This window comes from Musa acuminata, chromosome BXJ1-10 (assembly GCF_036884655.1).
Source record: "Musa acuminata AAA Group cultivar baxijiao chromosome BXJ1-10, Cavendish_Baxijiao_AAA, whole genome shotgun sequence".
Lineage (NCBI taxonomy): Eukaryota > Viridiplantae > Streptophyta > Magnoliopsida > Zingiberales > Musaceae > Musa > Musa acuminata.
Window position 1 is genome coordinate 24220482 of NC_088336.1, and position 27817 is coordinate 24248298.

Here is a 27817-nt window from a genome sequence, read left to right on the forward strand (position 1 = left end):
GAACTGATGAGGAACACTCTCCACATGCAGTTGGATTCTTCAGTGATAATAAATGGAGCCACCAGCTGCGGGCCTTGTTCGCTTCTAACCTCAGAGGTCTGGTTTGTTCATCGAATCGTTCCCTTTATTGCGAATCAAAGTAAGGCTTTACGAGTGTCTGATGTTTCAGTCCATTCATCCCTTGACGGCTAAAGATAGTAGCTAACTTACCTTTCAATCATGGAATAGACTTGGAAAGCTTATTCTCTTTCAGCCGATGGTGCAAGTTTGGTACAAAGAACATGCATCTCTGCACCGACGAAACCTTGTTAAGATGTATCCGTACGTGAGCAGAGATTGAAATAACCCTGATCAGGTTAAGGGATACTAGAGATTTGCATGACAACTCAAAAGCTTAGCAACTATGCTTTGACATTTATGCTGGAGGCGATAATATGAAGGGACTATTCACAAGTCAGCCTCCTATAATTTGGTAGATTTGCCTTCTATGAACATAAGCCAACGTCTTGTCAGTGGGGAGACTTGGTATTGCTGGTGACAGTGTACTAGTGCTCGCTTTGGTACTCGAAAGAGATCTTCCCTTATTCGCTGGACATGAGTGGGAGTACCACACGCACAGAGAAGACAGAATGTGACGGTGATGTGCATGATTGCACAATGATCTCTTATTTGCTTATGGAAATGGAGGACCAGAATCAACTGTAAGGCAATAGTGTTTGCAGACTGCATGCTCATGAAGACGAACTTACAGTTGGAGGCTATCGATAGCACAGATTCTTAAATAATGGCAGCCCAACATGTCGATTGCATCTTCGCCCGTGCAGCGCATGATCTAATATTGATATGGTTTAGTCTTTGGAGTCTTGCATCTATGGTCCCCCTTGCAAGGGATGCTTTAGGAGGTATGACCGAACCACTGCTTAAAGTAGCCTCCTCAATGTTAAAGGACAGCTTGATATCAAATACAATCAATGAACTTCCAATGATTTCCAACTTGCTAACGTGCAATGGAGTTCTATTTTATCTGTTCTAGCAGTGGCATGGAAGATGTGTGTGTGTGTACATATCAAGTCCAACCTATCAAACTTTCTCAATGTGGCCTTATGGATCACTTGCAATCAGCCATAAGGATGATGGCAAGGTTTTGTGAATAACACGTACGAACCCATAAGCATGAGATCAATAATAAGATCGATCATGAATCCCTTAGGCAACTGAAGAGGCAACATATCATCCCTGCAACACCCTAATTTAAGACCATTAATGCAGCAGGCAGATTGACCATTATATCTTATGACTAAAATTAGGTTAGGTGAGCCACAAGAGGGCTGCAAGTTTATATAAATAACAAGACAAATTGATTAAGTGCTGTGGACTTGTTCATAACAACTCCAGGAGATCGAGTCTAGCCATGACTGCTTCACCATGTGAGCAGCCCATCACCAATGGATGGGAAAAGCCCTCTCTGAATGGGTTCCTGGAGGAAGACTGTGTATAACCTTTGTCTCCTGTCGCTAAGAAAGAAAGCAATTAAATCACTAGCGTAGACGCGCCACAGCTGAATAAGATAAAAGAGCAAAGACAATGACAACGACAGTAAACAAAGGCGATCGAGAAACATATTCCAATGCACTCCCTGTCTTTATCTCTACCACTTTTTCGTTAATCCTCCTTTTGTCCTTCGTCTTTCCTTTACTTTTCCCTAAAGTTTATCTTCTTTCCCCTCCCACTTCCTCCTCGGCAGCGGTGGACCCAAGCGGGCGTTGGCGATGCCGGAGTCTTGCCGGACGCGTGGGTGGTCTCAGGTCGAGCGATGTAGTTGAGGAGAGAAACTGCACATGAAGCTTGAGAAAGGCAAGGCTTATCAACATTATTGTTGCTCTCTGATTCCTTAGTTGTTTGCATATTGTATAGGTTTAGTCAACTATCAGTCACTGGCTCGCTGTCGTGGGAACAATTTACTACACCCCCAGGAACAGTTTTAAAAGAAGGCCCTCATGCTTAGTCAACGCTCACCAGTCATTGGCCTCTCTCTCGAATTCCATTATTTTATTACTCATGTGGTGCATCTGATGAACTGTTGTTGAAGCCAAATACTCTACAGTCGATCCCTGCGGGCTTCCGCAGACTTGTCAGACCTGATGTGACCTGCGCGTATGATACGTCAGCCGTGATGGGATTCATGGGTGATCTGGTCCAACGATCACCCCTGCATACTGGTCACGATGACAAGATATTTTGGTTGTAAATGGGAAAGAAAAAGATAAAAAGGATGCTGTAAGCTGGCCAGAAATTAATACAGGGAAGAGTTCTCGAGAAACGAGGGAATCGTCAAAGCATCGGCGCTTTCCCCCCTTCCTCCTCCGCTCCAGCAATGAAGCTCTCCATCTTCATCTGCTTTTTCCTCTTCTTCCTCCGTCCATCCGTCTCTCATCGCTATAATGCGTTGTACAACTTCGGGGACTCCATGTCCGACACTGGCAACGTCCGCATCGGCAGGCTCCCTTATGGCATGACCTTCTTCGGCCGCGCCACCGGACGGTGCTCCGACGGACGCCTGGTTATCGACTTCATAGGTACGTACTGCCGGCGAATAAACTCCTATGGATCCTTTCCCCTGTTTAAGTTTGCTTGTCGAGCATGTCGAGCCAATCATGGCCAACTGTAGACCGACCAAACACTAACTGTTCGCGGGTGTTTCTGTGCATGTTGCAGCTCAAGACCTCGGGTTTCCGTTGCTTCCGCCGTCTTCAGAGTTCTTGGATCACGACTTCAAGCAGGGTGCAAACTTCGCGGTGGTGGCCGCCACCACACTCGGCTTCGAGTTCTTCAACGAGAGAGGGCTTAGCAAAGGTCTATGGGTCAACGCTTCCATTTACATCCAGGTGGAGCGGTTCGAGAAGCTGTTGCCGACGATCTGCGGCGCGCCACAAGGTGATCGACCATAACTCTGTACTTCAATTTGTTCTCGCTACTAAAGAATTGTACAAACTGATGGCAGACTGCAAGGACTTCCTCAGCAAATCACTCTTTATCGTGGGCGAGTTCGGAGGAAACGATTACAGCACCGCGCTCTTCTTTGGGAGACGAATCGATGAAGTGAGCACCTTTGTGCCTCATGTCGTCAGTGCCATCTCAGATGGTGTTGAGGTAAGCTTCGGGCATATCTATCCGACCATACCGCCTCAAGTTCTTTGATCCCACTACTTGCCATGGCTCAACAAGATCATACAAATTCTCATATATACGCAGAGGTTGATCGGCCTCGGCGCCGTCGACATCGTTGTGCCAGGATTGCTGCCGGTAGGGTGCTTCCCCTTGTACCTGACGAACTACCACACACCTGACCCTGAAGACTACGGCCCCAAGACTGGATGCGGAAGGAAGTACAACGCTCTGTCATGGCTGCACAACGCAATGCTCCGGAAGGCTCTCGACCATCTCCAGCGCAAGTACCCGTCCGTATCCATCAGATACGCGGATTATTACTCGCAGATCATCGATTTCACCCTCAACCCGTTGAAATATGGTCAGTCTTTATCTTCCTTTTGTTCGCATACAGTCTCCGTTATGCATGGGTTGCTGATCATGAATAGCTCCAGGTTTCCGAGTAATAGTCTATTAATCTCATCTCCTCAAGACATAACCTTTGATTAGTGGAAGAGTGTATAATATTTCCCATCGTTGCCAGCTTTAGGTTGAACTACCTTGTCAGTGACTAATTGCCTACGTGATCGGAAGGGTAACGTGTGCTCCTGTTCGATCTCTGTTTCTTTAATGATTCTTTTATCATAGGAAAGCCAGTCTTGAGAAGTTCTAAGAACGCATCTTACGTAGTAAAATTTGGAGTCCTCCTTTGGTGATGGAACATTAGTGGGCCATATCTAGTGGGGTAGTTCAACTTGTCGATTCCTCTTTGTTTAGATACGGTGTGGCGGAGAATCTTTTTAACCTGTCACATGAGAGCATATTATTTGTCGTAGATGAGTTATCATTTTCGGATGAGATCTAATTAGGAGGGGGAGATAATTGTTAGCAGCAAAAAAGAAGATATATTTTGATGAAGAAAGTGGACAAATAGAAGGCTGCTTCGTACCACTTCCCAAGAATTAGTGTCACACGTGGGATTTGACAAAGTCTAAACATCAGCATTACTTAAGCGTGAATCCAATTCAATGTCTATATTCTCTTATTCATAATAAACTTACGATCATATGGGTACATGGTGGTAGTTGGAATGAGTGATGATCGAGAGACATCCATGATAATGATGGGTGGCGATCCTTTGAATGGCGCCCTCCCACTATTAAATGAACACTAGGCAACCCCCAACGATTGGGCTTTTGCACCGAGTCTTAACTCGATCTAGCGGGACCAGCTGCTCGAGCCAATCGGGGGCACGAGGTCGGTGTCGGGCTTACGAGCGCAAGGATTGGAATCGTGACTCTTATTATCTTTTCTTGTGTCATCAAGTACATAATGTATGTAAGGGTGGTTGGTCGAGTGTCACATCTACATGTGTCTCTCTGGAAGAAAGATCAGGGAACATGGCTTAGGTGCCCGGACGGGAAGGAAGCTCGTGATCTCTGGAATAAAGTTCTGCTTAGGGCGCGCATTTGGAAGTCGACATGCACGGCTGATAATTCTCGTCAATAACGTGTGCGCTTTTAATAGTGTGTTTGAAGATTCAATAAAGCTAAGGGTGGTTGATTGTAGGCAACTTGAACAGGTCTGCCATTAATCGTCTCGTCACTTACAGTGGCAATCAAATTGAATATAATTGATTGTCCAGCGGTTTAACCGTGACCGGTTGATTTAGATGCAAGTAATAGAGAAAGGAGAAATCGACAAAGGCGTGATCACTCATTTTGTCTCCTCCTTTGAAAGGTCTAATAGTATGAACCACTTTTTTTCTGGATGATAGCAACAACAATTATTGAGCAAGTATTTATTTTCACCTGTTCATGATATCGACAACAATATCTTGGACCAAATCTTTCATATCTAAATGACATAAGAACATATTCACAAAAGAACAAGTTTGGCAAGTTTAGTAGTTAATTTGCGTATAGAAATGAAAGAAGCCTAAGTTTTATGTGTAGAAATCTTCATCGTCTCCACCCATCTTGTGAAACTTGCTCGTCAGGGTTCACTGCGGGAGCTCTACGAACGTGTTGCGGGAACGGGGGCGGCATCTACAACTACGATCAAGGCCGGAGGTGCAACGACAAGGGCTACACCGTGTGCGAGAATGTGTCGACGCATGTGAGCTGGGACGGCATCCACATGACGGAGGCCGCTCACCGTGTCATCGCCACCGGTTGGCTGCACGGCCCCTACGTCGACCCGCCCATCCTGAGCTCCTCCTCCTCCCAGAGCTGATACTATCATCACCTATACCTGCTACGTTTCTGCAAGTTTCACACGCAAGGCTTGGCGTCAGCATTTCAAGGAACGGTCATTGCTCATCGAACACCAGTGCAGATTCTTGTGTCTTGTACGAAGGAATTGTTACAGGACTGCAACGCTTTAGCGTCTGCATTCCATTATGTTAATCATTCGATCTGATATTGTATTCATCCCATAAGCCAGTCGTTGTCATCCAAGTGCAGGAACGGGAAGGGAAAATATACATCTCTTGAATTGGTTTCATTAATTGTCCATCTGATACCTTCTCTCCCAAATTAGAGCTCTGAGGTTTATGATTGTTTTCGTAGATCTTACAGTCATTAGAATGATCATGTTAATCTTCAGCCCACCATATAAATATAAGCCTGTTCCATTCTATCTATTAATAAGGTTACCATTTGATGGAGACAGGGCGAGAGATCAAAGTTTTCAAGTATTTTAATTGATAATAATATGGAAAATATTCACCCCAGTCATCATCACATGGCAACAAAGTGAAACTATCGGGGTCAAGAACATAAAATATCATAGAAATATTTTATTCATATTGTAAAATATTTTCTCACACTAAGTTCACTAATTCATAATCGGGTCATATGAATATTAATCTAATATAAAAAAACATCTCATCCATAATGTAGAATATTCCCTTGAGCTAAGTTCATCGTACCACAGAAATATAAGATGATGACTATTTACTCAAAAACTGATTAGAGCATCGGAGGGACTATATTGAAAAGTCATTCGATTTTGATCTTCATATAGGTCAACTATTGAGCCGAGTCTTCGTTTTAGTAACGTCAGACTTTTTATGCATGCACGCTTGAACTGAGTCGGATCTAGTTATCTTGACATCTACCACTTCTTATGCTCTTAATTCTTCAACTCGAAAAATCATAAGTATTAAAAAGATCATAAAAAGTATGATAAAATTAATTTAACATAAGCAAGGATTCGTTAATTGAGCTCGATAATATTATAAAAGAAACGTTTACAATGATAAACTTGTTTCTCTCTCATAATGGTTTAGAATATGAAACGTTAGTCATTCTACATAGATTTCATGGTCGACATCTCAAACCATGAAATTTGACAATGCTGACTATAACCAGAAGAACGAAATTTGACTTGAGTTGCAGATCTACATGTCCATTGAAAGATGAGGCACAACAATCTTGTGTTGGTGAGCATGGCGAGTTTTCTTTGATACAAAAAAATTCAAAGTTATATGTGTTGTGGGAAACAACTTTGAGCCGTGGCCTCGGGGCCGACGCGGCTCGATTCGGGTCCAGACGACGGGGATCTCCCTGGGGCGTTCCTCGAGCCTGCTGAGGCGGTCGAGTGCAGTGTCCAATCGGGACGGTGTAGCCGTCTCCTCCGGGCAGGAACTCCTCGTCTGCACGTCCGGAGGGGACCTTCGGCTTCGCACCTGTACAAAGGTCGGGCCGAGGCGCTCGGCCCGACTCCTCCGACGATCAAGTTAGCAGATGTGGAGGGGGTTTCAGATGAAGAAGTGTTTTTGTGTGTCTGTCCCCCCCCTTTTCTAATGAACGAGGGGGTATTTATAGGGAAGCATACTGCTTCCTGAGCTGCACGCTTGCAGGGGGCAGGTTGGTAGCGTCTGACTTTGTGTTGGCGTGGCTTGAAGAATTGAGCTTTGGCAGGATGTTAATGTGCCTCGATCGGTGTTCCGGTCTGCATTGACCAGGTGCTGTTCCGTGAGGCATCATATGACGTCAGCCGAGTCTTATCATAATTACTATCCGCATCGTAATTTTATTTGAGTGATCCCAGTATCTGTTTCTACCCTTGGCTAGTCAGGTTTGACCTTCAATCGCACACTTTTCCTCATGTAATAATGGCTACGCGTATGCAGGTTATGAAATTTGATTGAATATGGATCCTGTGCACTTAATGGTCACTGATGACGTATGCTAGAGGGTGAATTTGAAATCTTTGTTTTTTGTAGCTAAATCCTTCGTGATGTTGATTATTTAAAGAAAGATTAGATTTTGTCATAAGATCAAGCAAAGTACTTGCAGACAGTGAGGCTTACATGGTACATAAGATCACCGGAGGAAAACGGATGAAACGATTCCAGAGATCAAATGGTAAATAGATGAGATCCGAGTTGCCCATGCAACTGGTTCTTGGATAGGTTTCGTTTGCTGCGTCTCACCCGTTAATCCTTCATTAGGCTCATGATGGGCGGGTGCGCGTAGGGTCCGTGCAACCAAGAGGCTGCGATTTGTCGATAGGAAGCTTCGGTGGCGTGCCAACCATCCCAATTCATGGCGGCCGAGGGATTGGCACAGGCGCTCGATCCCGGTAGCCCGCACAAGGCTTGGATGTTGAAGTTGTAAGGCCCACCCCCGCCACAGCAAGCTTTTAGAGATGGATAGCTAAATCCTGCATGTGGAAGAGTTGCGTAGGTCACTCACTCTTCATCTGAATGCATGGTAAATAGTATAACTCACCGAACTTGCCGGGGGAGCGAGCGAAACGGATGATGGGCTTGTAGAAGTCGGCATAGCTAATCCTCACATGAGGGTACTTCCTCCTGAGCCTCACCACTTCCTCGCGGAGCAATCGATTGTGATACTTGAGGAGATCGTTAGCTTTCTTCAAGCATCCGGTGTCGTGCTCGAAATCCCGCTTGCTGGTGCCGTTCAACATGGTGAGGATGCCCGAGAAGCACCCGCTCGGTGGGTTCCCCGGAACCACCAGGTTCACGGCCCCGAGCTCGATCAATCTCTGTAGGTGCCATGAAAGAGGAGGTGGTCAGTCAAGGTATGCAAAGTCGTGGCGGTATGGCGCTTCCTACCTCGGTGGCATTGTTGATTGCTTCGACGACCGTAGGCACGTACGCGGTCACCTGCTCCTCGGTCAGTCGGTGGAAGGTCAGAGGAACCAGGTAGTCGTTGCCCCCGATCTCCCCAACCAGGAAGAGATATTTGCTGAAGAGCTTCCTGCAGTCTACACGCATCTCACCTCATGTGGTAATCAAGGCCTCTTTCTCGGGGACCGACAACAGTAACAAAAGTAAGCTGCTGTGACCTTCAGTCGTGTTGCAGAGGGAAGGAATCAGCTGCTCGAACCACCCAAGCTGGACGTTCAGTGACAAGTTCGTCCCAAGCATCCCTCCGAGTCCTCTCTGTTCGAAGAAGGACACGTCGAGTGCCGTGGCACCAGTGACAGCGAAGTTTACTCCTCTGGCGAAGCTCTGGTTTCGCGACAGGAATGGCGGGAGCAGCGGAAGTCCGAAAGCCTCGGCTGCATCAGAACAGAGTGCGGTATAATATTATTTTGCCAAGAAAGAAAGAGAAGATGAAGGTGGTGGTACCAAAGAAATCGATGATCAGGCGGCCGTCGGAGCAGCGGCCCGTCGGGTGGCCGAAGAAGGTCATGCCATAAGGAGTATTGCCGATATTTGGAGCGGGGAAGGCATTGGCGTTAGCAATAAGAAAATTGCCGGTGTCGGAGAGCGAGTCCCCGAAGTTGAATATGGCATCAAAAGTGCGGGTGGAGGAGGAGAGATGGAAGCACGAGATCAAAAGGAACAAGATGCAGACAGGAGGCTGCATGGTAAGCACCTGAAGGACCTTAACGAAGCTTTACGGTCTCATCTGGAACTCTGATCTGCTCTGCTCTGCTCGCTCTTCCGCGAAATCTATAGCTGAACCAGTCGACGACCGTGCTGCCCAGTTGAACAGGTGATAGTCATTGTTTTTAGCATTGGAAGTGAATTGCGTGCACGATTGAGCATTGATACATGATCAATTTCGTTGACTTTCCACATTACCTATTGCTTAGATCGTCCCTTTCGTTTCTCATCATTTTAGAATGTGGTATATGGTTCAATGCCCATTTTCAACGAATGCATCGCCCAAACCAACCACCGTTGACTTTCTAGATTATTTTTATTATTCGATGGATCACGAGCCGTAAATTTAGTTTCCTTAAGGTATGGACCAAACAACCTTCGATCCTCGTATATTTTCCTTTTCAAACGCCCTCTATACGTTCCTGTTCTTACTCTGCAATAAGATCAGCTGAATCTAATCTTCAATCTCCAAACCAAAACGAGCCCAAGGAATCAGATGACAGTAGCAATATAATCAAAGAGTTACTGCTGTAATTCATCGAGTTCACATACAGAGCTGTTTTACATACGAGCAACCCCAATACAACATACTTCTCATGAACAACGGAGATCATACATCAATCGAACAAGCACCAGCTTCTTAGAAGGGAAGCTCTAGAAGTTCAAAGCAACAGAAACCTACTGCAGGCTTCCCTAACAAGCATTCTGAAGTTTATTTATTACAGGACATCTGAAAGAAAGCATCACACACGGTAAGCAAACCAAAGTAGCATCAGCAATAGCGTAGTCGCAAGCTTCGACTCCTCAGTATAAAAGTGATGAAGAGGAGCTTGAGGACTCGAACGGTGAGATCCTTCGCCTCTTGCTAGAAAATGAGGTCCTTGGCAGAAAGTCCACCTGTGAGTTGACTCTGTCAAGTATGGACTTGAGTGCCTGGTGAACAGTAGCCATTAAAACATGCTTGTCGATGGCGCGGGAGCTTCCATCAGATGTCATCACAAGAACATTCTTTACTCGGCCACCTAAAGTTGAAATCTCAGCCCTGATAATTTTCAGATGCAGGCTCTGAAGTGTCTGTCTTAGATCTGTCAGGATCTCCGGCCCTTCCTCACAACATAGAGATGCTTTGACTATAAAGCTGCCACTCTTCGTTGCATCTCCTTCAACTTCGACCCTCACCTCATCGACGTCGGATGGTATAGTGTAGCCTTCGCTGATTTCTGCGGCATTCTTCTTGAGTTTCTTTACGTGGTTGATCACTTGTGTGAGCAACGCAGCTTTGTCCAACTGCAAGAAGTAACCAGTACGTCTTACTACGCAAGTATCAATGAATCTAACATCATTCATTCAATCTATAATATTTCGACGAAGCAAATGCTATAAACATTGACAGTGGGGACGTCCTACGAGGAAGGATATCGACATCACCAGTTCCCAAAACTCATTACAGATGAATCTTGGGTAACCTTGATTCTTTCGTCCTAATAATAAACTACTAAGGGTTTTCTGGCGTGCAACGACTCCGTGTCAATCACGGGCGTGCTGTACCATCACGAGCATGCTGATGACATAGCTTAATAAAATAATAAAAAGAGAAAAAAAATAATTGATATTATGGTTTGGAGGGCATTGATGCAAATAATAATATCGCATAGGCATCTGAGACGAACCGCGACTCGACCCACGAGTTTAGGCACACGGTGCTGCGGAGGTGGTAAGCATCCAGAGCGCCAGAGGTGGTGGGGTGTGTCTCCAGATGGGCACCATCACCGTGGCTCGTGCCCAAAGTCGCGCACCGGATCGCAGTAGGTAGTGATTTAACAGCAAAGAACGATCTTTGGCGAGGCCTGGTGAGCTTCAGATGCACCGATCTTCAACGGCGGCCCATAAACACAGCACAAGAACAGAGAGAGAGAGAGAGAGAGAGAGGGAGCAACCACCAACCTTGTCGGCGCAGGGGATCATACTCCTCAGCACGGCCAGGTGGTGGTTTATTCTCTCCCTCCGCCGCCTCTCGGCCTCGCTATGGCTCTTCAGCGCCAACGCTGTCTTCGCATCCACCACTCCGCCGCCCTCCTTCTTGCCCCCCAGCCTCGAAGGCGCCTTCACAAACTCCCTTCTTTCCAGGTCCAACACTGTCGACGACGACGACGAATCCGATCCGAAACCGAACCCCAGTCCATTCGGAAACCCTCTCAAGAACCCCAAATCCCCAACAGGAACAGAACCCATCGGCTGTAGAAACGACCCAGGAGCAGAGCCAGAATCCAAAGGCAAAGAGCTTGAAGAAGAAGAAGCAGAAGAAGAGGAGGAGGAGGAAAAGGAAGAAGAAATTTCTTTGTTGGGAAGTCAGGAACCGGGAGGGCGGTTCGGGGGGCAGGACCAGAAGGAGAGTCGCAGGCGCCGCAGCTTCCTCACTTCGCCCTCTACCCACTCGCCGAAGATGGATCCATGTTTCGCTCTTCTTCTTAGAATCCAATCGATTGCTTCCATTACCATTACGATACAAGGAGAGATTTGGAGGCAGGAGCTACTGGGACAAGGGTTTCATCTTCGATCTTCTGCTGAATTCGATCATCTCTCTTCGATCGTCGCTGATCACGAGCAGAGGAGAATGGACTCGTCGCAAAGGCGGAACCTTCTACTCAGAAGAGGGAAGAAGCAGACCTCCAAGGATGGGAGTGAACTCTCGGAAGAAGAGAAGAGAAAGGAGGCAATGTGGATGGACAGAACAGAGCAAGTGGGTATTGAATTTTATATATGACTAATTCGGATAAATTAATAGAGTAAGACAATTGCTGATGCTCTTTTTCTTTATATTTAAACTCAAGAGTCGATCAGTAACATGAGAGATGATAAGAGACATCAAGAAGCATGTTGTAGAATCTGCGGAATATTCCAATGGCGATGAGTGGGTTTCCTCCGAGGTGATTTCTCCAAGACCTATCGCAGCGTGGTTGCCCGATCAGCACAGGGGGGAATGGGACCCGATGACATGCTGGTAATCTAAATTCAGCAATAAAATTTATTATTATCAAAATCAATTATTATTATTATTATTATTATTATTATTTACTTTCGTCCTTGAACGTAATATATTATTGTCAAAACCACTATTTTTCTTACCTGTTCATTTTAAATGGTCACAGCAGACCTGCAGCTTCGCCTTGAAAGTCCACCTCAATAACCTAACAAGTGACGAGATGATCGTCTGTCATCTCTTCTGGCATCTTATAATAATACCTTATCACCAATCTGCTTTTGGTGATCTTTAGCATTCAAGAACAGCAGCTTCCTGTGATTTCATAATGCCAAAATGATGGTTCAGCTCGGGACATCTCGTGTTTGGCCAATGAGTTGCTCCCAGCGACCCATTGACCTGCCGAGAACCTATATATTGTTTGGGTAGGACTTGAGGTACTTGGATTTTTATATCGAGTCTCGTTTGCATCTTCCACCGATCGTCGATTAAAATAATATACGGACAAATGGAGTCTATGCTGATCTGATCGTAGATAAGGTGGAGATTACTTAAATAAACATTGGGGATTAGGTTCTTGGTTTAATTATCTGTATATGTGCAGAAGGCTTTCGATACGTGGTGTCACACCAGGGGGCGGTGGGTTGGTCCACCACGTCGATCGCCGGTGGGACGGATCACCTAATGACGAGTTCTCTAAGAAGCATTAGAGAGATGACAACAGATTACGAGTTTTTCGTTTTTTGCAGGTACAGCGAGAACTGAGAATAAATCTTCACTTATTGGTCGTTAAAAGTAGATCATTATAAGTCGTCTTCTCCACACGGAAGTGGCTGTCATGGAACGACAACCTGAATGGCTCTTCTCGTGCTTGCAGAAACAAAATACGAGAACATAACATGATTGATGATTAGGGCAGGAAGACCGGAAGAGGTAATTTAAGGGCAGTGGTGTGGGACATGTAACGAAGACTTGTTGTTGATATGCATGCGGAAGAGGAGACTTCCTGGCAACTTATATAAGCGGACAAACAATAAGAAGGTTGTCTTATGATTGTTAACATTCGCATTTGGCCCAAAAAAGTCTCACCCCCTCGCATCAGAGGTTGGGAATCTATCACATCTGTGTGAGTTTCTAATGCAAGTTGTAGCAGATAACTTCGATTAGCAGAGAGTTGGCCAACGTGTAATGTCATCTCGAAAGCCTTAGCTCATAAGAAAAGAAAATAATGAAGGAAGATGTGATGTCTTTGTCAAACAAGTCGAAGAAACTTGAGTTGAAAGAGAAGGCATTTTCTAACTCTTACCGGCTCATTCTTTCATAAATCTCCTATTTATACAGGTTATGAAAAAGGATTTCTCTCAACAGATTAGAGGATTTTTCTCAACAAAATCAAAATAGAGAGATTATCATCTATTAGCTTCTTCAGCGAGGAAAGACGTTCCTCTGGCCAAAAAAGGGAAGGATTGTAGTCTTTGCCACCAAGCAAAATGCATGCACGGAGAAGCCTTAAGAAAGCAATAAATCAAAGTAAAACATATTTACGCCTTCTTGGCTATGCGAATAATTGAAGAAAATTTTTCCTTCCTGTTTCAAGATTGCATCACTTTATAGAAATAAATTATAATATATTCATATAGAGCATGACTTCGATTTTGTTTCCCTTATGTTCAAGAAATAATAACTGTTTTTACTATTTATAGTCTTAATATTATTGATTTTATTATTATTTTTATTCTCTACAACTCCTTATTTTGATGCTCGATGTTGCTTTCAATCCTTGCTATAGATAGCAACAATATACCTAATTCGGCCACAACAAGAATAATAATCCAAGAACATACCTAATTCGACTAGCATGATAACCAAAATTACTTAACAATTTGAGCGTGATGGTTAGGTGGACCAAAAGAATTCATCAGCCCTCGTTCGTTTGATGTGAATTCCTGTCCGTCCTCTTATCGCTATTATTGTTGTTGTTGTTTTCTTTTTGGAAATATAAGAGTAAAACTATTGTATTAAGTTAATCGACTCAAAGGTGATCGAGAAACATGAGAATTAGGATGATTTGAGGTTCTAATGAGCGGTGACCACATTGGGTTATCGTTCCAAAATTCGCTCCAAAATTATTTTGGTTTCATCAAATTTAGAATCAGATTTGAAACTATCAGTTTAATTTCGATTTTGATTTGACCTACTAATTTCAATTGAAAAAAAAAATATTCTATTAAGATTCAAACTCATATCAATACGCATCGATTCCGGTTCAATTCGAAACCATCAAATTATTCACCCCATTCGATTTTGATTTCATATGGATTCGATTCATAAATAGTCAAATAGTAAACTATCAATTATTTTTTTAAAATATTAAATTAAAAATTAAATTAAATTAAAATTTTAAAAATAAATAATAATAATATCTCACGTACGCTCTTTAATATAATAAATAAAAAATTAAATTTAAAAAATCACAGTTGATCGGATCTACGAAGAATTTGGTTGTAGTTGCAAATAGTTCCATCCTCTTAAAGATTACTCTATTGGTATCATCCCTTATTCGATAACCTAATTGTCCATCGACCATTGGACTCTTTGCTGCCCATCACTTGATCCGGTTTGAAATTGAAACTTTGGTTATCGATCTTGATTATTTTATTAGATCCAATTGAATAATGATGATTTGTTCTCACTAATACCTTTTTATTTTGATATTAGATTTCTTCTTCCCCTACACAATTTTGGTATCATAATTTACAACTTATTGTATCAATAAAGTTTGTAATAAATAAGTTCATCACTAAAATATCATTACAGAAATTGGCACATCCCATCATAGCATGATTAATTTGTATCAAAAAATTTCTGAGATAGATAGAAAGCTTAAATCCATATTTTTGAGAGAGATGAATCCCACCGCCCACAAACACAAAGCGAGCTCACATCACATGGCTTCGGATCCGCTGCCGACATTTCGGTCAGAGAATAAAGTGCACTCGGACGAGACCCACCGTATCCAATCTTTCTTACACTTAGTTTAGTTCACCGAATCGAGTTGCCGTCAACTATAATTTAGCTTATCTCAATACCAGCTTTAAGCGGAAGCCAAAGGCCGCAAAGTGGGAAACGGAAGTCCCATCTTGGCTGTCGTCTGAGAGCCCGTCCCATTCCTTGTATCCTCGAGAATCCAAGGACTTTCTTCTTGAGTCACTGGCCATGCAAAGAAGAATCCTCCAAAGGAACTTTAGTGCTCTCGGAAAGGTAGGATATGGTACAGCGGTGGTCTTTGCCTTGGTTTGGTACATCTCCTTTGGGCTCGGAAATTTCCTGTGTCTTTCAGAGAGCAAGCACAACAATGGATCCTGCAAATTTTCTTGAGTCCTTGTAAACGAGAACCAAAGCCAATCCGCCTTTGTTAGAATGCTTTTCTCAACAAAGCTTGGATGGTCAGAGAGAATACCAAAGTCCCCCATTGCCAGAAGCTGCCCGTCTCCTTACTTTCCTGCATCAAATGTACCGAAATCATGTTATTGTAAATATAAAGATGCATTTGACCAATAATAGTGGCAACCCTCTTTTCTTCCATCTTCTTCCTTTAGCATGTAATGGAAGCTTGTTTTTGCATGTCTACCTTTTGTAATTCTCATGAGTTTTGTATGTTCCTAAATGTTTGATACTCTTGCTTTGCATCAACGAACCTCACTAATATTAATTTCTAAATGAGAAAGAAACAAAGATCAATTGTGGTATTTCTTATATGTTAGGATAATGATGGAGCATAAGACAAATCAGAACAGAGTTGCAGCTTACCCTTGTGGCAGAGGATGTGAGAAAAACGGAAGCAGCAGCAGAAGAAGAAGAAGAAGAAGAAGAAGAAGCAGGCAGTGCAGTCAACCCCATGTTGTAGGCCACGGTGCCGTCCGGCCGGAACAGACCGTAGTTCCTCTCCGACGTTGGCCCGGGCTTCATATCCTCGTTAAACAGTGCGAACAAGTACACCTCCAGTCGCCGGTGAGGCACCAGTGGAGTCCCCTCGTTCCCCATCTGCCTCAGCAACAGGTTCCTGTTGTAGACCCTCGCATTTTCTGCACTCGCACCGATCTCGTCGGGGTCGCCTTTCGATGGCCAGCCGGTCTCCGACACCCTCACCTCCACGCCGCCGTACCCCAACCGACCCATGGCGAAGATCACGGCGTCGACTTGGGCGTATAGCATGTTGTCGTAGTGCAGACTTGTGGAAGGGTCCTTCATCCCCGAATTGGGGTTGAACAGGACGTAGTCCAAGGGAACCCTCTCGGGGTCGTCCTTGTAGGCGAAGTAAGGGTATGCGTTGATCCAAAACGGGGACTTGGTTGCGGCCAAGAACTGGAGGAATGGCGCCATCAGGTTCGCGAGGTCCGGCCGGAATGACCCGAAGGAAGGGGGGTATGAGTTCTCGAGCACGGCCAGGGAATTGGCGCTCGAGGTGTGGATGTACGAGTCGAGGCCGAGTTGGACGAGCGCGGCGTGGATTCTGACCATGGCCGGGACGAGGTTCGACATCAACGTCGGGTCGTCGCTCGTGAACACCTCGTTCCCCACCGCGATGCCGGTGATCTTTGTGGCAGGGAAGTAAGGTTTCACGTTAGTCGCCACCCATTGCAGAGCTTGTCGAGGGTCGGTGAGCAGGCCGACGGATTCATTAGGAACCGTGACGATGAGTTCGATACCAGTGTTCGCGAACGCTGCCAGGACTTTGGGGTTGGTGTCGTAAATCCTTGTGTTCGTGATCTTGAGGGATGTCAAGATGCTGAGAACCTGATCTGGAGTGGGAAGATCGTTGGCTACTTGGCCATAGTTGATGCCTAATGCGAAGCCAAGACGAAGGAAGCCGAATTCTGTCCCAAGAAAAAGAAAAGGAGTCATTCTAAGTTCTATCAGACCTCAACTACAAGTTCATTGACATGGATAAGAATAGTGCACCTGAGCAGAGAAGGACGAACAGAACGAAGACGGGAGTCATTCTCGATTCGATGACTATCAAATGACCTCTTGTACACCGAGAGAGAGGAAAGGAAGGCGATCACCTTTGGCACCTCCCTCTTTGCTTGCTTGCGTGAAAGTTAGAAGGAAGTTTTCTTCTATTTTCCCAATGTTGCCTTCGAAGAGGGGATTTATATTTCTCTCCGAGTTTGTAGTGCATCACACGTGGCTACACTGCGCTCTACTTCGACCCGGGTGGCGGGTAGGCCACACAGCTGCTTACTTTAGACCGCGAAAACGAGGAGGAGAAGGTCCAAAGGGGAAGAAGGAGACAGCACGATGCTGATTCCTCTTCCATCAATTTTTGAGCCCTAATGATCCACTAACTGCATGCAACCAAAGACAGGAAGCTTCTCCGTTCTTCATCTCGATGTTGTTTGAGCAGAGCAGAGCAGCTCAAAATGGGCAAAGGAGCCTTCCACATTGATGAAGTTATCTCAAGATTTGGTCGTTGACTGACCACCGAGATGTTAATGCAGTATTAGGTGATCGAAGAGACCCACAGTTGTCTCAACACGCTTGAACTTACTTTTGGTCAGACAAAAAAAGGAGCACTCTTCATAATCGATGACTGTGTCCACTGAGATCAATCAGTTTTCGTGAAATAGTCTATGCTATAACCTTTGGTGAAAGATGATACATATGGATCAGATTATGATGAATAGGCTGCGCCATCTTTTTGCGACTGAAACACGACAAGAAAAAGGGGAAAAGGCATCAAGACATGGATTTAATAAGATCGAGTCCGAATCATACGATCTGTCACTGATATGAAAAGGCTGCCTCTCCTGTTTGACTCGATTTACTTATCATCTACACACCCGTTGCGTATCCTCACGGCAAGATTCAGGTCATAGGCGACAGAGGGTTGGTGAATCGATGATCTTACAAGATTACAATCATTGGTCGAATTGTAGTGCTGCTTTGCAAGGACCAACATATTGATGTGGGTAGAATGGCCCAGACGATATGCTGAAAATAAACTAAGATCGAGTCATAATCCAGTGAGGCTTAGTGGCAACTTAACTGCTGAGCAGCCGAAAGTTGCATGAAACATGGGTTTTGTGGCTCTATACCATCAACATCTTATTAACATTTAGCTGCAGCTATGCACTACCTCAGAACTGACTGCAACTATAAAAGATCTTCCAGCCGATGAACCGAACTCTGTTATCGCTTCATGTTTGACAGATTGGATCCCGCAGGCATATACCTTCTTTTCACTGACAAAATGTCTAAAGCGGATGATTTGGCATGCAAGAGAAGAAGAAGAACTTTGGTTTGGTGGGTTGGGAAAGATAAGGATGACCATCCATGGACCTCAGACAACCCAGCAAGCAATCACATGTTTCATGTCCGATGAGCACTGTTGCGGGTGACTCGGAGAAGGGCAAAAGCATGCATCATACTGCGTCATGGATAATGGTTTTGTTACGTGGAGATTGGAACACAGCCTGCTTTGTTACTCCCCCTTTATGGAATTTGCATCAGCAAGGGCCAAAGGAAAAGAAAAAGTTGACTTGAGAGTTGCACTGTCTTGTCGAAGGGTTGCATGGAGGATCGTGTACTCTTTTGCATGGAAGATCCGGTGCTTTTCCCATTGTCCAAGTTAGGCCTGTGAATGTATTTTGAAATGGTCAACATGCACGAGTGTGGAAAGGAAGCTTTATCCATTTGCTTTGTTCTGTGCTGCGGATGGGCAGGATGTCAAAAACATAAAGATTAAAGAGTCAGCTTAGTCTAATCTCCATGATCTGTTGGATGAAGAGAGAGTAGAATAGAGAAGAACATGTAAAGGTTTTGGTGGATCTTGTATCTTCTAAACAAATAAATACTTTTCTATTGCTACCATGTATCTTTTAAATAAATCATCACAAGAGTAATCTTTATCGGCATAATAAGGTTTAATTCAACACTAAAAATGGGAAGTTTTCTCTAATGTCATTGTCAAGGACAAGTTTTTCTCCTTCCTTCCTTCGTATGATAATAGAAATATCTTTATTTGCTGAGACATCTGTATTGGTTAGTACATTCAGACGTAGAATAATAAATATTATTCATATATTAATTCATAAAATATTAACACCTCTAGTAAAAGATAATTTTATTTTTCTCCTTCCTTGATATGATAGAAATATATTTGTTGAGACATCTGTATTGATTAGTACATTCGGGCGAAAAGAGTAACAAATATTATTCATATATCAATTCATAAAATATTAACACCTTTAGTAAATGATAATTTTGTTTTTCTCCTTCTTCATATGATAAAAATATCTTTGTTGAGACATTTATCTATATTGGTTAGTATATTCGGACGAAAAGAATAATAAATATTATTCATATATTAATTCATAAAATATTAACACCTTCAGTAAAAAATAATTTTATTTTTTTCCTTCTTCATATGTTAGAAATATCTTTGTTGAGACATCTATTTTGGTTAGTACATTCGGACGAAAAGAGTAACAAATATTATTCATATATTAATTCATAAAATATTAACACATCCGTAAAAGATAATTTTGTTTTTGCTCCTGCAAGATAAAAAAAACTTAATCTCCCAACAACTCAAATAACTCGTCTATAGTAGGCAGCAACTCAACTCCTCCCTCATCCTCCCTTTGCACCTCATGATCCCCCAGTGTCACCCGCTTTCCGCCTCTGCGGCAGCTTCGATCGACCACATGGCTCTTCTCGCTACGACCGTTCCAGCTCTCCGGCGCCTCAGCGACGACGGAATCCTTCCCGGTGAGGCATTGCACCACGGACTTGAATTGCCCGGCATCGACTTGCACGAACTTGGTGACGATGACTCGCACCTTCGTCGGGACTCTCTCCCCCTGGCTGTAAGACATGGGAACGGTAAGAGAGCTCTGTAGATCGTGTGGAGCTCTGCTGTAACGTTATTTCTGGTGTAATTCTACACGAACGTATTTATACACGGTGGTGGTCGCGTGATAGGCCGAGGCAGGGCTTGTAGACCAGTCGGAACAAAGAGAAACAGGCGTACAGCGACTGAGAATAGTCATCTTATAGTCGACTGACATGAAAAGTACAAATGCGATTCATTTCGTACGTACGTGTGAGCAACACGCACATTCCATATGCGGGCTTCTCACTGGTTGCCACGTAGTGCTTGACTCTACCTTGATCTTCTGAACGTCACGTCCCCAGTGTGATCACTGGACGTCTGTAGATGTAGAGACAAACCTCTCCAGGCGTCTTCACGAAACACGCTTCCGTTGGGCTTCTTGCTCACCAAGCCATCTCGTTTGAAGGTCCAATTCCTACCGAAGGGCCAACACGACGACCCTCGCACGAACGTGAGATGGCGGAGCTTCGACGCAAGAGAGTTGCTGTGTCTGGAGCTGGTTGGCCTCAACCACAGGATCGAGCCTCCAAGTGCAATTCCACAGAGATATTTCCGGTGGCTCAATTTCCTCGACGAGGTGTCCTGCTACTCAATTCAGCCGTCTCCAAATCAAAGTCTCCATGCAAATTGGTGATCGAATTCGTTGAATGTTATTTTTAAGATCCAAAACGACAGAAGGTTATTTATTGGTGATGGAATTCGATTGAAATTTTCTTTTTTTTGATAAAACTCGGTTGACTTGTAGGCAGATTATATCTTCTTTGTCAATCATTGACGACGATTTCAATGCTTTAGATAGGACGCTATTTTTCTTTATAATTATATATGAGAATTCGTCCAATGCAACTGATGGGTGTCGTTCAACACCAAAAGAAAGAGAGTGAAAGATGAAATAACTACACTGGTTGTGCTTGGGATTATCTAAGTGCAGAACCTAAAATGCGTCAAGAGGACTGAATTCCGCATGAATTGACCTCAGCTTAAGTTTTCTGGTGAGGCCATCACACCCGTTCGTTCTCTCACCAAGAGATAACCTCAAATACTAGAGTTATGATACCTCGACGTGATCACACGATATGACGAAAGAGTGGCCATACAAACTAGCTCATTACTAGATGCTTCAAACATTAAGACAGATACATAATTCGAGTATACATATTTGGACAATAATCTTGATATTTGATTTACTACCTAATACAAAATTGAGGACAAGCAATAACGTGGAGATGGTGTTGCAGAAGCAGTAAAGATCATCCTTTGTCTGCTTCTTAAACTATGTTGTGAAGATACCAATCTATCAGACTCGAGTGTAGCCAGTGGCACACTGCATGCACAGAACAGCGTGCTCCCATATGGGACAAGGCATGGAAAGAAATCAAGGAAAGTGGTAGGAAGAAGGAAGTCACCGCCTCCCTTTCCAAGGGATGAGAGGGGAGACAGAGCACAGAAATGTAGGCGAAGAAGAAGGGAGGTCAGAGACTTGTATGTAACCTCTCAACTTCTCTTACTTCCTCTCTCCCCTTTCACCCTTCGAGGTTGAAACATTAAAGGCCCCCTCCTCCTATTTCCGTGTTCCAATACACATTAAGGTAGCCACAAGCCCTTTTAGCCATTGACCACAATATATAACCACATTATGACAGTGATGCACCGACTATATAGTTAGAAATGATATTATATATGTATTGAGATTGGATCTGGATTCTCATTTGTCTCAGTGCATAACTGCTCATCTACAAATCATAAACGTTAGGTGAAATATCGAGGGAAGAACCGATAGAATGTGATATCCTCAAAACCATTAAGTTGTGAGCTTATAAAGATTGCATCGGATATAAAATGTCGAAGGAGTAAATTTAGTCCAAAGAGGAACCATATTACACCTCAATTTATCATCATTAATCAGGATAATCCAACACTACAAAGGAAAACATTATTGAAGAGGCAAAAACAGTAAAATTTTTGTCGATGTCTGTCATGTGCATTCCCATTACTCACATGCAAATCATTGTCCATGGCAGCAAGAGAGCACGTCATCTAGCACAAAACGATAGACATGGCTCATGGGTGGCTCACAGCTCCTGTTCGCTTGAGCAAGAAAGGGGACCGACAACCACACTGCTAATTGCAGAGGTTAGTCTCTTCCTCCTCTATCCATAATAGTAATAATAATTGATAACAGATATTGTTATTGTAATCTAATCGCCTCCGTGTTTGACCGGGCGTGGGACGGAGAGGAGAGAGGAGATGGCGTAAGAATCCCCCTGTCAGCAATTAGAGGCCCACGTGCCACAACGATCGCTCGCTTCCTATTATGTTGATAGCATAACAATTCTTTCGTTTTGGTTGGATTCGAGGCCGCCTCGAACGCAGGGCCGCGGTGGCGTGCGGTTGCGGGATCCTCGCATGTGCCAACCCCTCTGGTGCCACACCCGCTTGGACGATCCTGCCCTTTTGGTCACCCACGTCCACCTCACGTGCACCGCAGCAGAAGGCGACCACCGAGGAGAGGGCAAACTAGTCATCATAGTGTCCCGTTATGAGTGAACCCCGCGCTGGTAAAGGGGCACTTTTGAGAATTTACGTGAATCATCTCTGGGCAGAAGAGAACTAAAATAAGGGAGAAACGTCAGAGCTGCAGGAGCGGGGAGAATAAAATAGGTTTGATTGGTGGGGGAATAGAAGGAGGACGCAGGAATGGAAGCAGAATATGGAATGAGAGTTGTGATTCTTTTCATTCCCTCTGACCCGCTGTCACAGTCTGAAAAGGCCACTGCACGATTGACAATCCGCGAACACTTCCATGCTTCTTATGAGGCGATTTTTGGGGAGGTTTCCTGTTCAACGGACAGCTCCCCTTCTTCTCATCGGCCTCTTTAAGAATCATCCAAAAACCACGCCTATGACACTAAACCTAGATATATAAATATATTATGTACCGCTTTCATGGCTGGCTGTGAGCTTTTCTCTCGCTTGCCTTCTCTCCCTTAAAGCCCATCTCCTTCTGGAACAAGCCAAGAGCTGCCCTTGCCTCTTGCCTCACCTTGTCGTCCTTTGCTGTTGCTGTTCGAAGGAGTTCAGGAAACCCAAGTTCCGTCAAGGTGTGTTTCAGTGTTCTTCATGTGGTAACTTATGGAAGCTCAAATTGCTTTTAGTGCTGGTTTTTAGACATGAGCCATGACACAAGTTAACACACACTTCCTTTTCTGTTTCCTCTTCAAATCTTGATTGGTTTCCTCATTTTCCTTTGCTCTCCCATCGTCTCTTTCTCAGAGCAAACGCAAACGAGTATGATGCCGAGCAACGGGCAGCTATCGGTGCCCCCCGGTTTCCGGTTTCACCCAACAGATGAAGAGCTACTCTATTATTACCTGAGGAAGAAAGTAGCCTATGAAGCCATTGATCTTGATATTATAAGAGACGTCGACGTCAACAAACTGGAGCCATGGGATCTCAAAGGTTTTCCGCTTATAGATTATGAATCTATCGCAGGCAGGTCATATGTGTGATCACGATCATGATATGAATGAATCTAACTTGGAGTCCGAATTCTTGCAGAGAAGTGCAGAATTGGATCTGGGCCTCAAAACGAGTGGTACTTCTTCAGCCACAAGGACAAGAAGTATCCCACCGGAACTCGGACCAACCGAGCAACTACTGCTGGCTTCTGGAAGGCCACAGGGAGGGACAAGACTATCCACCTTAGCAACTCAAAGAGGATTGGCATGAGGAAAACCCTAGTCTTCTACACCGGCAGAGCGCCTCATGGCCAGAAGACTGAATGGATCATGCATGAGTATCGCCTTGACGACGAAAGCTCAGACATTCAGGTATCGTGAATACAGCAAACTACACTCTCTTCTGTTGTTGGTACCCTTTGGGTGGAAAAGTTCATTCTTGTTCTTCTTTCTTTTTATGCAGTTTGACAAAAGTATGCAACAATCGACATTTTAAGCCATTCTAAGAGAAACCTTCTTTTGGTTATGTAGGAAGACGGATGGGTTGTCTGCAGGGTGTTCAAGAAGAAGAATCATCAAAGTGGACTTCCACCGGAAGCAATCCTCGACGAAGACCAGTTCAATTCGTTGAAGGCACGTAGGTCTGTTCCAGTGGATCAGAAGCTGCACTTCCAAAACCCATGTGATCTGTCATTTAATCGCTCCTTCCACCTGCCTCAGCTTTTGAGCTCTGAACCCACCATTCCACCTTTCGTGCCTCCACTCCCCATCAACTCGCTCGACCTCGAGTGTTCTCAGAACCTCATGAAACTGACATCAAGTGGAGGTGGTATTCTCCCACAGGAGAGGTTTACTGGGGATTGGTCCATTTTAGACAAGCTTCTAGCATCTCACAAAAATCTGGACCAGCTTTTTCACAGCAAATGCAACCCACCTTCCCAACTCATGGACATGGGATCATCAGTCCGGAGGAACCCTTTGCTCTTCCTTGGTAGTGAGGCTGACCTCCTGAGGTTTTCTAATTAGGGTTACCACTAAGCCCCATTTGTTTCGAATGGATATCTACCTACGATTACAGGTTTGTGGTTGTAAATGTATATAGATTCAGTGCTGTTTGGACGATGATCATTTTAAGTTTCTCTTTGATTTAAATGGTGCAATTATCTAGTTGATTCAAACGTAGGGTTTGTCAGCGAAAACATGACGAACCTTATTATACCTCAAGCCATTATTTCTGGAGATCAACTAAATTTTCGTTTGGATTAAATTACTTATCATATACTGATTTTTCTTATTTCTAAATCGTTTGTCCGAAAGTAGAGTTTTGTATGCTGATGAAGCACCAATTTCTTCCAGCAGAGCTTCTCGAGCCACCATGGATATATATTTGCCGCATGCCACTAAGCTTCAGTCTTATTAAGCAGTGCGTTCTTCGATTCGCTCTATAGAGATGTACACGGTGCGGGTCCCAATGAGTCATTAGTCGGAGGGCGACACGCAAGTAGGATTAGTTAATGTAGAAACCCATCTCAAACAGAATCAGGGCAATATTTTTCTACCTGTTTCTCGGGTACCCATTCGGCCACCTGACTCGCAGTCGTTGGAGACCTCTGGGAGTGGGACCCACAAAAAAGTCTATTCGAATATTTGAAATGACTTGCAACGGGAACTCATTCGCGCGCCTATAAATGCAGGGAGAGAGAGAGAGAGAGAGATCGGTCTGTGGTGATTTCGTTGCTCGCTTCGAAATTCAATGGGTTCCGAGGAGGGAGAGGAGTTGAGGAAAGGAGAGGGCCGAGAAGAACGAGGAGGACAAGCGTTGCAGCTGTCAAGGAGGGGGACGAGAGCAAGCGGAGGCGGACTGATCCAGCGATCAAGGAAGCGACAAAGAAGCATCTCTTCTTGTAACTCGCCTCGCTCCACCTTCCTCTCTCGCCATTCTAGCTTCAACTGGTGCTCTCTCTCTCTCTCTCTCTGTTATATTTCACGATGACGCTTAGATCAGATTATCCTCTTCTTTCGTGGTTAATTCAGTTAATCTCTTTGGATCCGCAGAGTTTTCATTATGAAATTTGATCATACCTTCCTTCAGATATGGAATTCTAATCGTTTCCAAGAGCTCACTGAGACCTATTGACATCTGTTCTGCCAGAATTTACCGCTTCAGGATGCTCTTAGGTTGGAACTTTTGGGGTTTGATCTTTCTCTCTTTTCAGATCATATTGCCGATCTCAAAGAATTATCAACTCCTAAGGACTCTGCTTAAATTCCTGATTCTACTTATCAAACCTCCAATCTGGTTACCAGTGGATGAACTTTAAAATTCTGCCAAAAGATGAATCATCGCTTTCGATTCATTTACCCATTCGATCATAACCGTGCGATTTATCGAGTCCGAGATTGATATACATACATACACGTACATCACCGACTCGGTTCTCCCTGCTTTTGTTTAATACAGTTTACCAGGTCGCCACAATGAGGGTAATCTCATCAATTAACGTCCTAATTTATGGTTTAATTTAAGAGCTAACTCATTTTGTCTGGCCTTGAGTTAGTGACAAAAGGAAATTGCCCTTTTATTTTTGAAATTGAAAAATAAAGACAAATTAAATTAAAGGTACGACGTGGACTTGTGGACGGAGATAGCCAAATACTTGGACGGCAGCGATCTGATGCGTCTGAGCCTGGCCAACCGCTGGTTCAACCATCTGATCGCAGAGGAGAGCGTCTGGATGCATGCCTGCCTCCGCGACCTCCATGTCCCCCCTTCTGGAGAAGTTTCCTTTCCCTGGAAGGATATCTACGGCTCAGCCTTTGGTACACATACCATCCATCCCCACTCCCGGCTATTACTTATTCCCCATTCCCCCGCTTAACTGACACTTGCCCCTTTCTCCCTCCAGATGGCAGCCACTCTTATAACTATCGGCAGCAGGAAAAGCACATTGGTAAGAAGCACCTGTTCAATTGTTATATTTGTTCTTGGTGATGCTAATGCCGTTGCCTGGCCGTTAGACTGGATTCGGATAGGTGCGTTCTTACTTGATTCGCCCGTCGTGTTGATGACGGAAAACCTGACGCTGCCCAAAATGCTGCCGCGGCCGGAGGACGACCCCGCGAAGACGATTCAGACCACCGGCACGTGCCTGTTAGCTGGCGCCCGGACTGGAATCTGGATCGCCGGTAATCCAGTTGGCTACCGCTGATCCCGACCGTTCGAATCTCGATTTGTTATCTTTTCTACATCCTAACATGATTGATTAATGGACGTTTCAGATCTGCAACTGGTTCGATGCCCAGTGTGCAACCTCAACACATGTGAAGGTATAACCGGACGACGCTGAGAACTAAACTTGTCGTTCTTGGAATAGACGGCTTAAGATGTAGTTACGGGTGTCTACTCAGGGACGATGCAGGTGCTGGATGCGAGACACGTGGAGCTGTTCTTGGAGGAGGGTTTCAAGGACGGGAGCTGGGAGTACGAAGACATCGGGTCCCACCGGATCGCGAAGCAGTCCATCGCTGCCGCTGGGGCCATCTTCGACTCCAAGCACCTGCCTGATCCTTCCACTGCCGGTAACGCCCGTGTAGCTTCAGTCGCATTGCTTTTCCTCCTAGTTTTAGATTGACACGGCGGCGGCGGTGCTGGTGGTGGAAGGGGTCCTGGATGCAAAGGCGTGGATTGGGCAGCAGGATGACTGGCAGCCTAAGGCGAGGCTGTCGCTCCACGCCGTCGCCGTCAATACCAATCTACAGCCGAACGAGGGTGAGATTGCAGTCGTAATAAGAGTGATAAGAATCCAGTCTTTAAATTTATTACTATGGGATACAACCAACCATGCAGGGCTTCAAGTGCGGTTCCAGGCGATGCGGAGTACAGGGGCGGACCGGAAGGTAGTTTCTATTAGAATCTCGCAGCAGCTCGTTTAGGACTATTACCACTTTGTAGAACAAAGAGTAATTTTCCACGAGATAAGATCTCGCTTCACAGACTAACTCTTCTACTAGCATTTACATTGTATAGTCTTTTTTTTTCTTTATTTTTCTAAATACTGTGAGCATTCTGTTTTTTATGTGCATACTATTGTAGATTTTAGCGACCACGTACATGTAGTGGTTTGAGATTGATTGTATGTTTTGGAATCGACGTAAACATTCTCAGATATGGCATATATGGCATGACTCAAATCTCAGGGAAACAGTAACTGGCATATGTGTTTTTTGTATTATATGGGCTATTAGTCCATTTCATTAGACCCGTCATGCCCACCAAAAGCTCTTTCGGGCCGTGTGGACACAGAATTGGGATCATCAACCCATAATACAACCGCTCTTTCGGCCCGTGTTCATGGGAAGCAGTTGATGTCTACAATCCACAAAAGAAAAAGAAAAAAAATGATGATCTTCCTTGAATAAGTAGGAAAAGTTTAAATCAAGAACACGACAAACCCATCACAAGTTAGTTT

The 27817-nt window shown here is 44.4% G+C and overlaps 7 protein-coding genes and 1 long non-coding RNA gene across 10 annotated transcripts; 4 read left to right on the top strand and 4 right to left on the bottom strand.

Annotated features, from left to right (window-relative positions):
• The first annotated feature begins 2282 nt into the window (after window positions 1-2282).
• Window positions 2283-5652, top strand: LOC104000844 (GDSL esterase/lipase At5g45910). Its single transcript, XM_009422982.2, has 5 exons — window positions 2283-2576; window positions 2716-2934; window positions 3002-3150; window positions 3253-3529; window positions 5147-5652. Exons 1-5 carry the CDS (start codon window positions 2375-2377, stop codon window positions 5380-5382), a joined length of 1083 nt encoding a protein of 360 aa, XP_009421257.2. The 5' UTR covers window positions 2283-2374; the 3' UTR covers window positions 5383-5652.
• A 1767-nt stretch (window positions 5653-7419) lies between these two features.
• Window positions 7420-9105, bottom strand: LOC104000843 (GDSL esterase/lipase At5g45910). Its single transcript, XM_009422981.3, has 5 exons — window positions 8753-9105; window positions 8467-8682; window positions 8234-8385; window positions 7887-8163; window positions 7420-7818 (listed from the first exon to the last, which is right to left on the bottom strand). Exons 1-5 carry the CDS (start codon window positions 8991-8993, stop codon window positions 7592-7594), a joined length of 1113 nt encoding a protein of 370 aa, XP_009421256.2. The 5' UTR covers window positions 8994-9105; the 3' UTR covers window positions 7420-7591.
• A 419-nt stretch (window positions 9106-9524) lies between these two features.
• LOC135595633 (transcription factor bHLH30-like) lies at window positions 9525-11732 on the bottom strand. The gene is made up of 2 exons (XM_065086856.1): window positions 10958-11732; window positions 9525-10300 (listed from the first exon to the last, which is right to left on the bottom strand). The coding sequence occupies exons 1-2, from the start codon at window positions 11243-11245 to the stop codon at window positions 9818-9820; spliced, it is 771 nt and encodes a 256-aa protein (XP_064942928.1). The 5' UTR covers window positions 11246-11732; the 3' UTR covers window positions 9525-9817.
• LOC108951576 (uncharacterized) lies at window positions 11613-13333 on the top strand. 2 transcript variants are annotated; one of them, XR_001976065.2, is made up of 3 exons: window positions 11613-11753; window positions 11845-12014; window positions 12598-13333. It is a non-coding gene; the product is annotated as an uncharacterized LOC108951576 (long non-coding RNA). The 2 variants fall into 2 exon arrangements; XR_001976066.2 differs by having other exon boundaries at window positions 12601-13333.
• Window positions 13334-14837: 1504 nt separating this feature from the next.
• LOC104000841 (glucan endo-1,3-beta-glucosidase 11) lies at window positions 14838-17108 on the bottom strand. The gene is made up of 3 exons (XM_009422979.3): window positions 16956-17108; window positions 15804-16870; window positions 14838-15495 (listed from the first exon to the last, which is right to left on the bottom strand). The coding sequence occupies exons 1-3, from the start codon at window positions 16993-16995 to the stop codon at window positions 15409-15411; spliced, it is 1194 nt and encodes a 397-aa protein (XP_009421254.2). The 5' UTR covers window positions 16996-17108; the 3' UTR covers window positions 14838-15408.
• A 2462-nt stretch (window positions 17109-19570) lies between these two features.
• LOC104000983 (VQ motif-containing protein 1-like) lies at window positions 19571-19873 on the bottom strand. The gene has a single exon (XM_009423151.2). It carries the CDS (start codon window positions 19871-19873, stop codon window positions 19571-19573), a length of 303 nt encoding a protein of 100 aa, XP_009421426.2.
• Window positions 19874-22638: 2765 nt separating this feature from the next.
• Window positions 22639-27636, top strand: LOC135595634 (protein SOMBRERO-like). 2 transcript variants are annotated; one of them, XM_065086858.1, is made up of 9 exons: window positions 22639-22991; window positions 23164-23349; window positions 23449-23720; window positions 23880-25301; window positions 25969-26299; window positions 26367-26534; window positions 26628-26675; window positions 26757-27117; window positions 27196-27633. In XM_065086858.1, the coding sequence occupies exons 2-4, from the start codon at window positions 23181-23183 to the stop codon at window positions 24372-24374; spliced, it is 936 nt and encodes a 311-aa protein (XP_064942930.1). In that variant the 5' UTR covers window positions 22639-22991; window positions 23164-23180; the 3' UTR covers window positions 24375-25301; window positions 25969-26299; window positions 26367-26534; window positions 26628-26675; window positions 26757-27117; window positions 27196-27633. The 2 variants fall into 2 exon arrangements, with proteins under 2 accessions (XP_064942930.1, XP_064942929.1); XM_065086857.1 differs by having other exon boundaries at window positions 23880-26534; window positions 27196-27636.
• LOC135594781 (probable F-box protein At3g61730) lies at window positions 26024-27465 on the top strand. Its single transcript, XM_065085290.1, has 6 exons — window positions 26024-26168; window positions 26367-26534; window positions 26628-26675; window positions 26757-26923; window positions 26976-27245; window positions 27442-27465. Exons 1-6 carry the CDS (start codon window positions 26024-26026, stop codon window positions 27463-27465), a joined length of 822 nt encoding a protein of 273 aa, XP_064941362.1.
• Window positions 27637-27817: the final 181 nt, after the last annotated feature.

Bases quoted from the DNA above. Each gene is read 5' to 3' on its own strand.
- LOC104000844 (XM_009422982.2), top strand. From the start codon at position 2,375: ATGAAGCTCTCCATCTTCATCTGCTTTTTCCTCTTCTTCCTCCGTCCA. The intron at 3,151-3,252 runs GTAAGCTTCGGG...ATATATACGCAG, and splicing joins CCATCTCAGATGGTGTTGAG to AGGTTGATCGGCCTCGGCGC. The intron at 3,530-5,146 runs GTCAGTCTTTAT...CTTGCTCGTCAG, and splicing joins CCTCAACCCGTTGAAATATG to GGTTCACTGCGGGAGCTCTA.
- LOC104000983 (XM_009423151.2), bottom strand. From the start codon at position 19,873: ATGTCTTACAGCCAGGGGGAGAGAGTCCCGACGAAGGTGCGAGTCATC.
- LOC104000841 (XM_009422979.3), bottom strand. From the start codon at position 16,995: ATGACTCCCGTCTTCGTTCTGTTCGTCCTTCTCTGCTCAG. The intron at 16,871-16,955 runs GTGCACTATTCT...TTCTTGGGACAG, and splicing joins GTTCGTCCTTCTCTGCTCAG to AATTCGGCTTCCTTCGTCTT. The intron at 15,496-15,803 runs GTAAGCTGCAAC...CATTTGATGCAG, and splicing joins TCACATCCTCTGCCACAAGG to GAAAGTAAGGAGACGGGCAG.
- LOC135595633 (XM_065086856.1), bottom strand. From the start codon at position 11,245: ATGGGTTCTGTTCCTGTTGGGGATTTGGGGTTCTTGAGAGGGTTTCCG. The intron at 10,301-10,957 runs GTTGGTGGTTGC...TACTTCTTGCAG, and splicing joins TGATCCCCTGCGCCGACAAG to TTGGACAAAGCTGCGTTGCT.
- LOC104000843 (XM_009422981.3), bottom strand. From the start codon at position 8,993: ATGCAGCCTCCTGTCTGCATCTTGTTCCTTTTGATCTCGTGCTTCCAT. The intron at 8,164-8,233 runs GTAGGAAGCGCC...TGGCACCTACAG, and splicing joins CAATCAACAATGCCACCGAG to AGATTGATCGAGCTCGGGGC. The intron at 7,819-7,886 runs GTGAGTTATACT...TTCCACATGCAG, and splicing joins TCGCTCCCCCGGCAAGTTCG to GATTTAGCTATCCATCTCTA.
- LOC135594781 (XM_065085290.1), top strand. From the start codon at position 26,024: ATGCGTCTGAGCCTGGCCAACCGCTGGTTCAACCATCTGATCGCAGAG. The intron at 26,535-26,627 runs GTAATCCAGTTG...TGGACGTTTCAG, and splicing joins GACTGGAATCTGGATCGCCG to ATCTGCAACTGGTTCGATGC. The intron at 27,246-27,441 runs GTAGTTTCTATT...ATACTATTGTAG, and splicing joins GTACAGGGGCGGACCGGAAG to ATTTTAGCGACCACGTACAT.
- LOC135595634 (XM_065086857.1), top strand. From the start codon at position 23,181: ATGATGCCGAGCAACGGGCAGCTATCGGTGCCCCCCGGTTTCCGGTTT. The intron at 23,350-23,448 runs GTTTTCCGCTTA...GAATTCTTGCAG, and splicing joins GGAGCCATGGGATCTCAAAG to AGAAGTGCAGAATTGGATCT. The intron at 23,721-23,879 runs GTATCGTGAATA...TTGGTTATGTAG, and splicing joins ACGAAAGCTCAGACATTCAG to GAAGACGGATGGGTTGTCTG.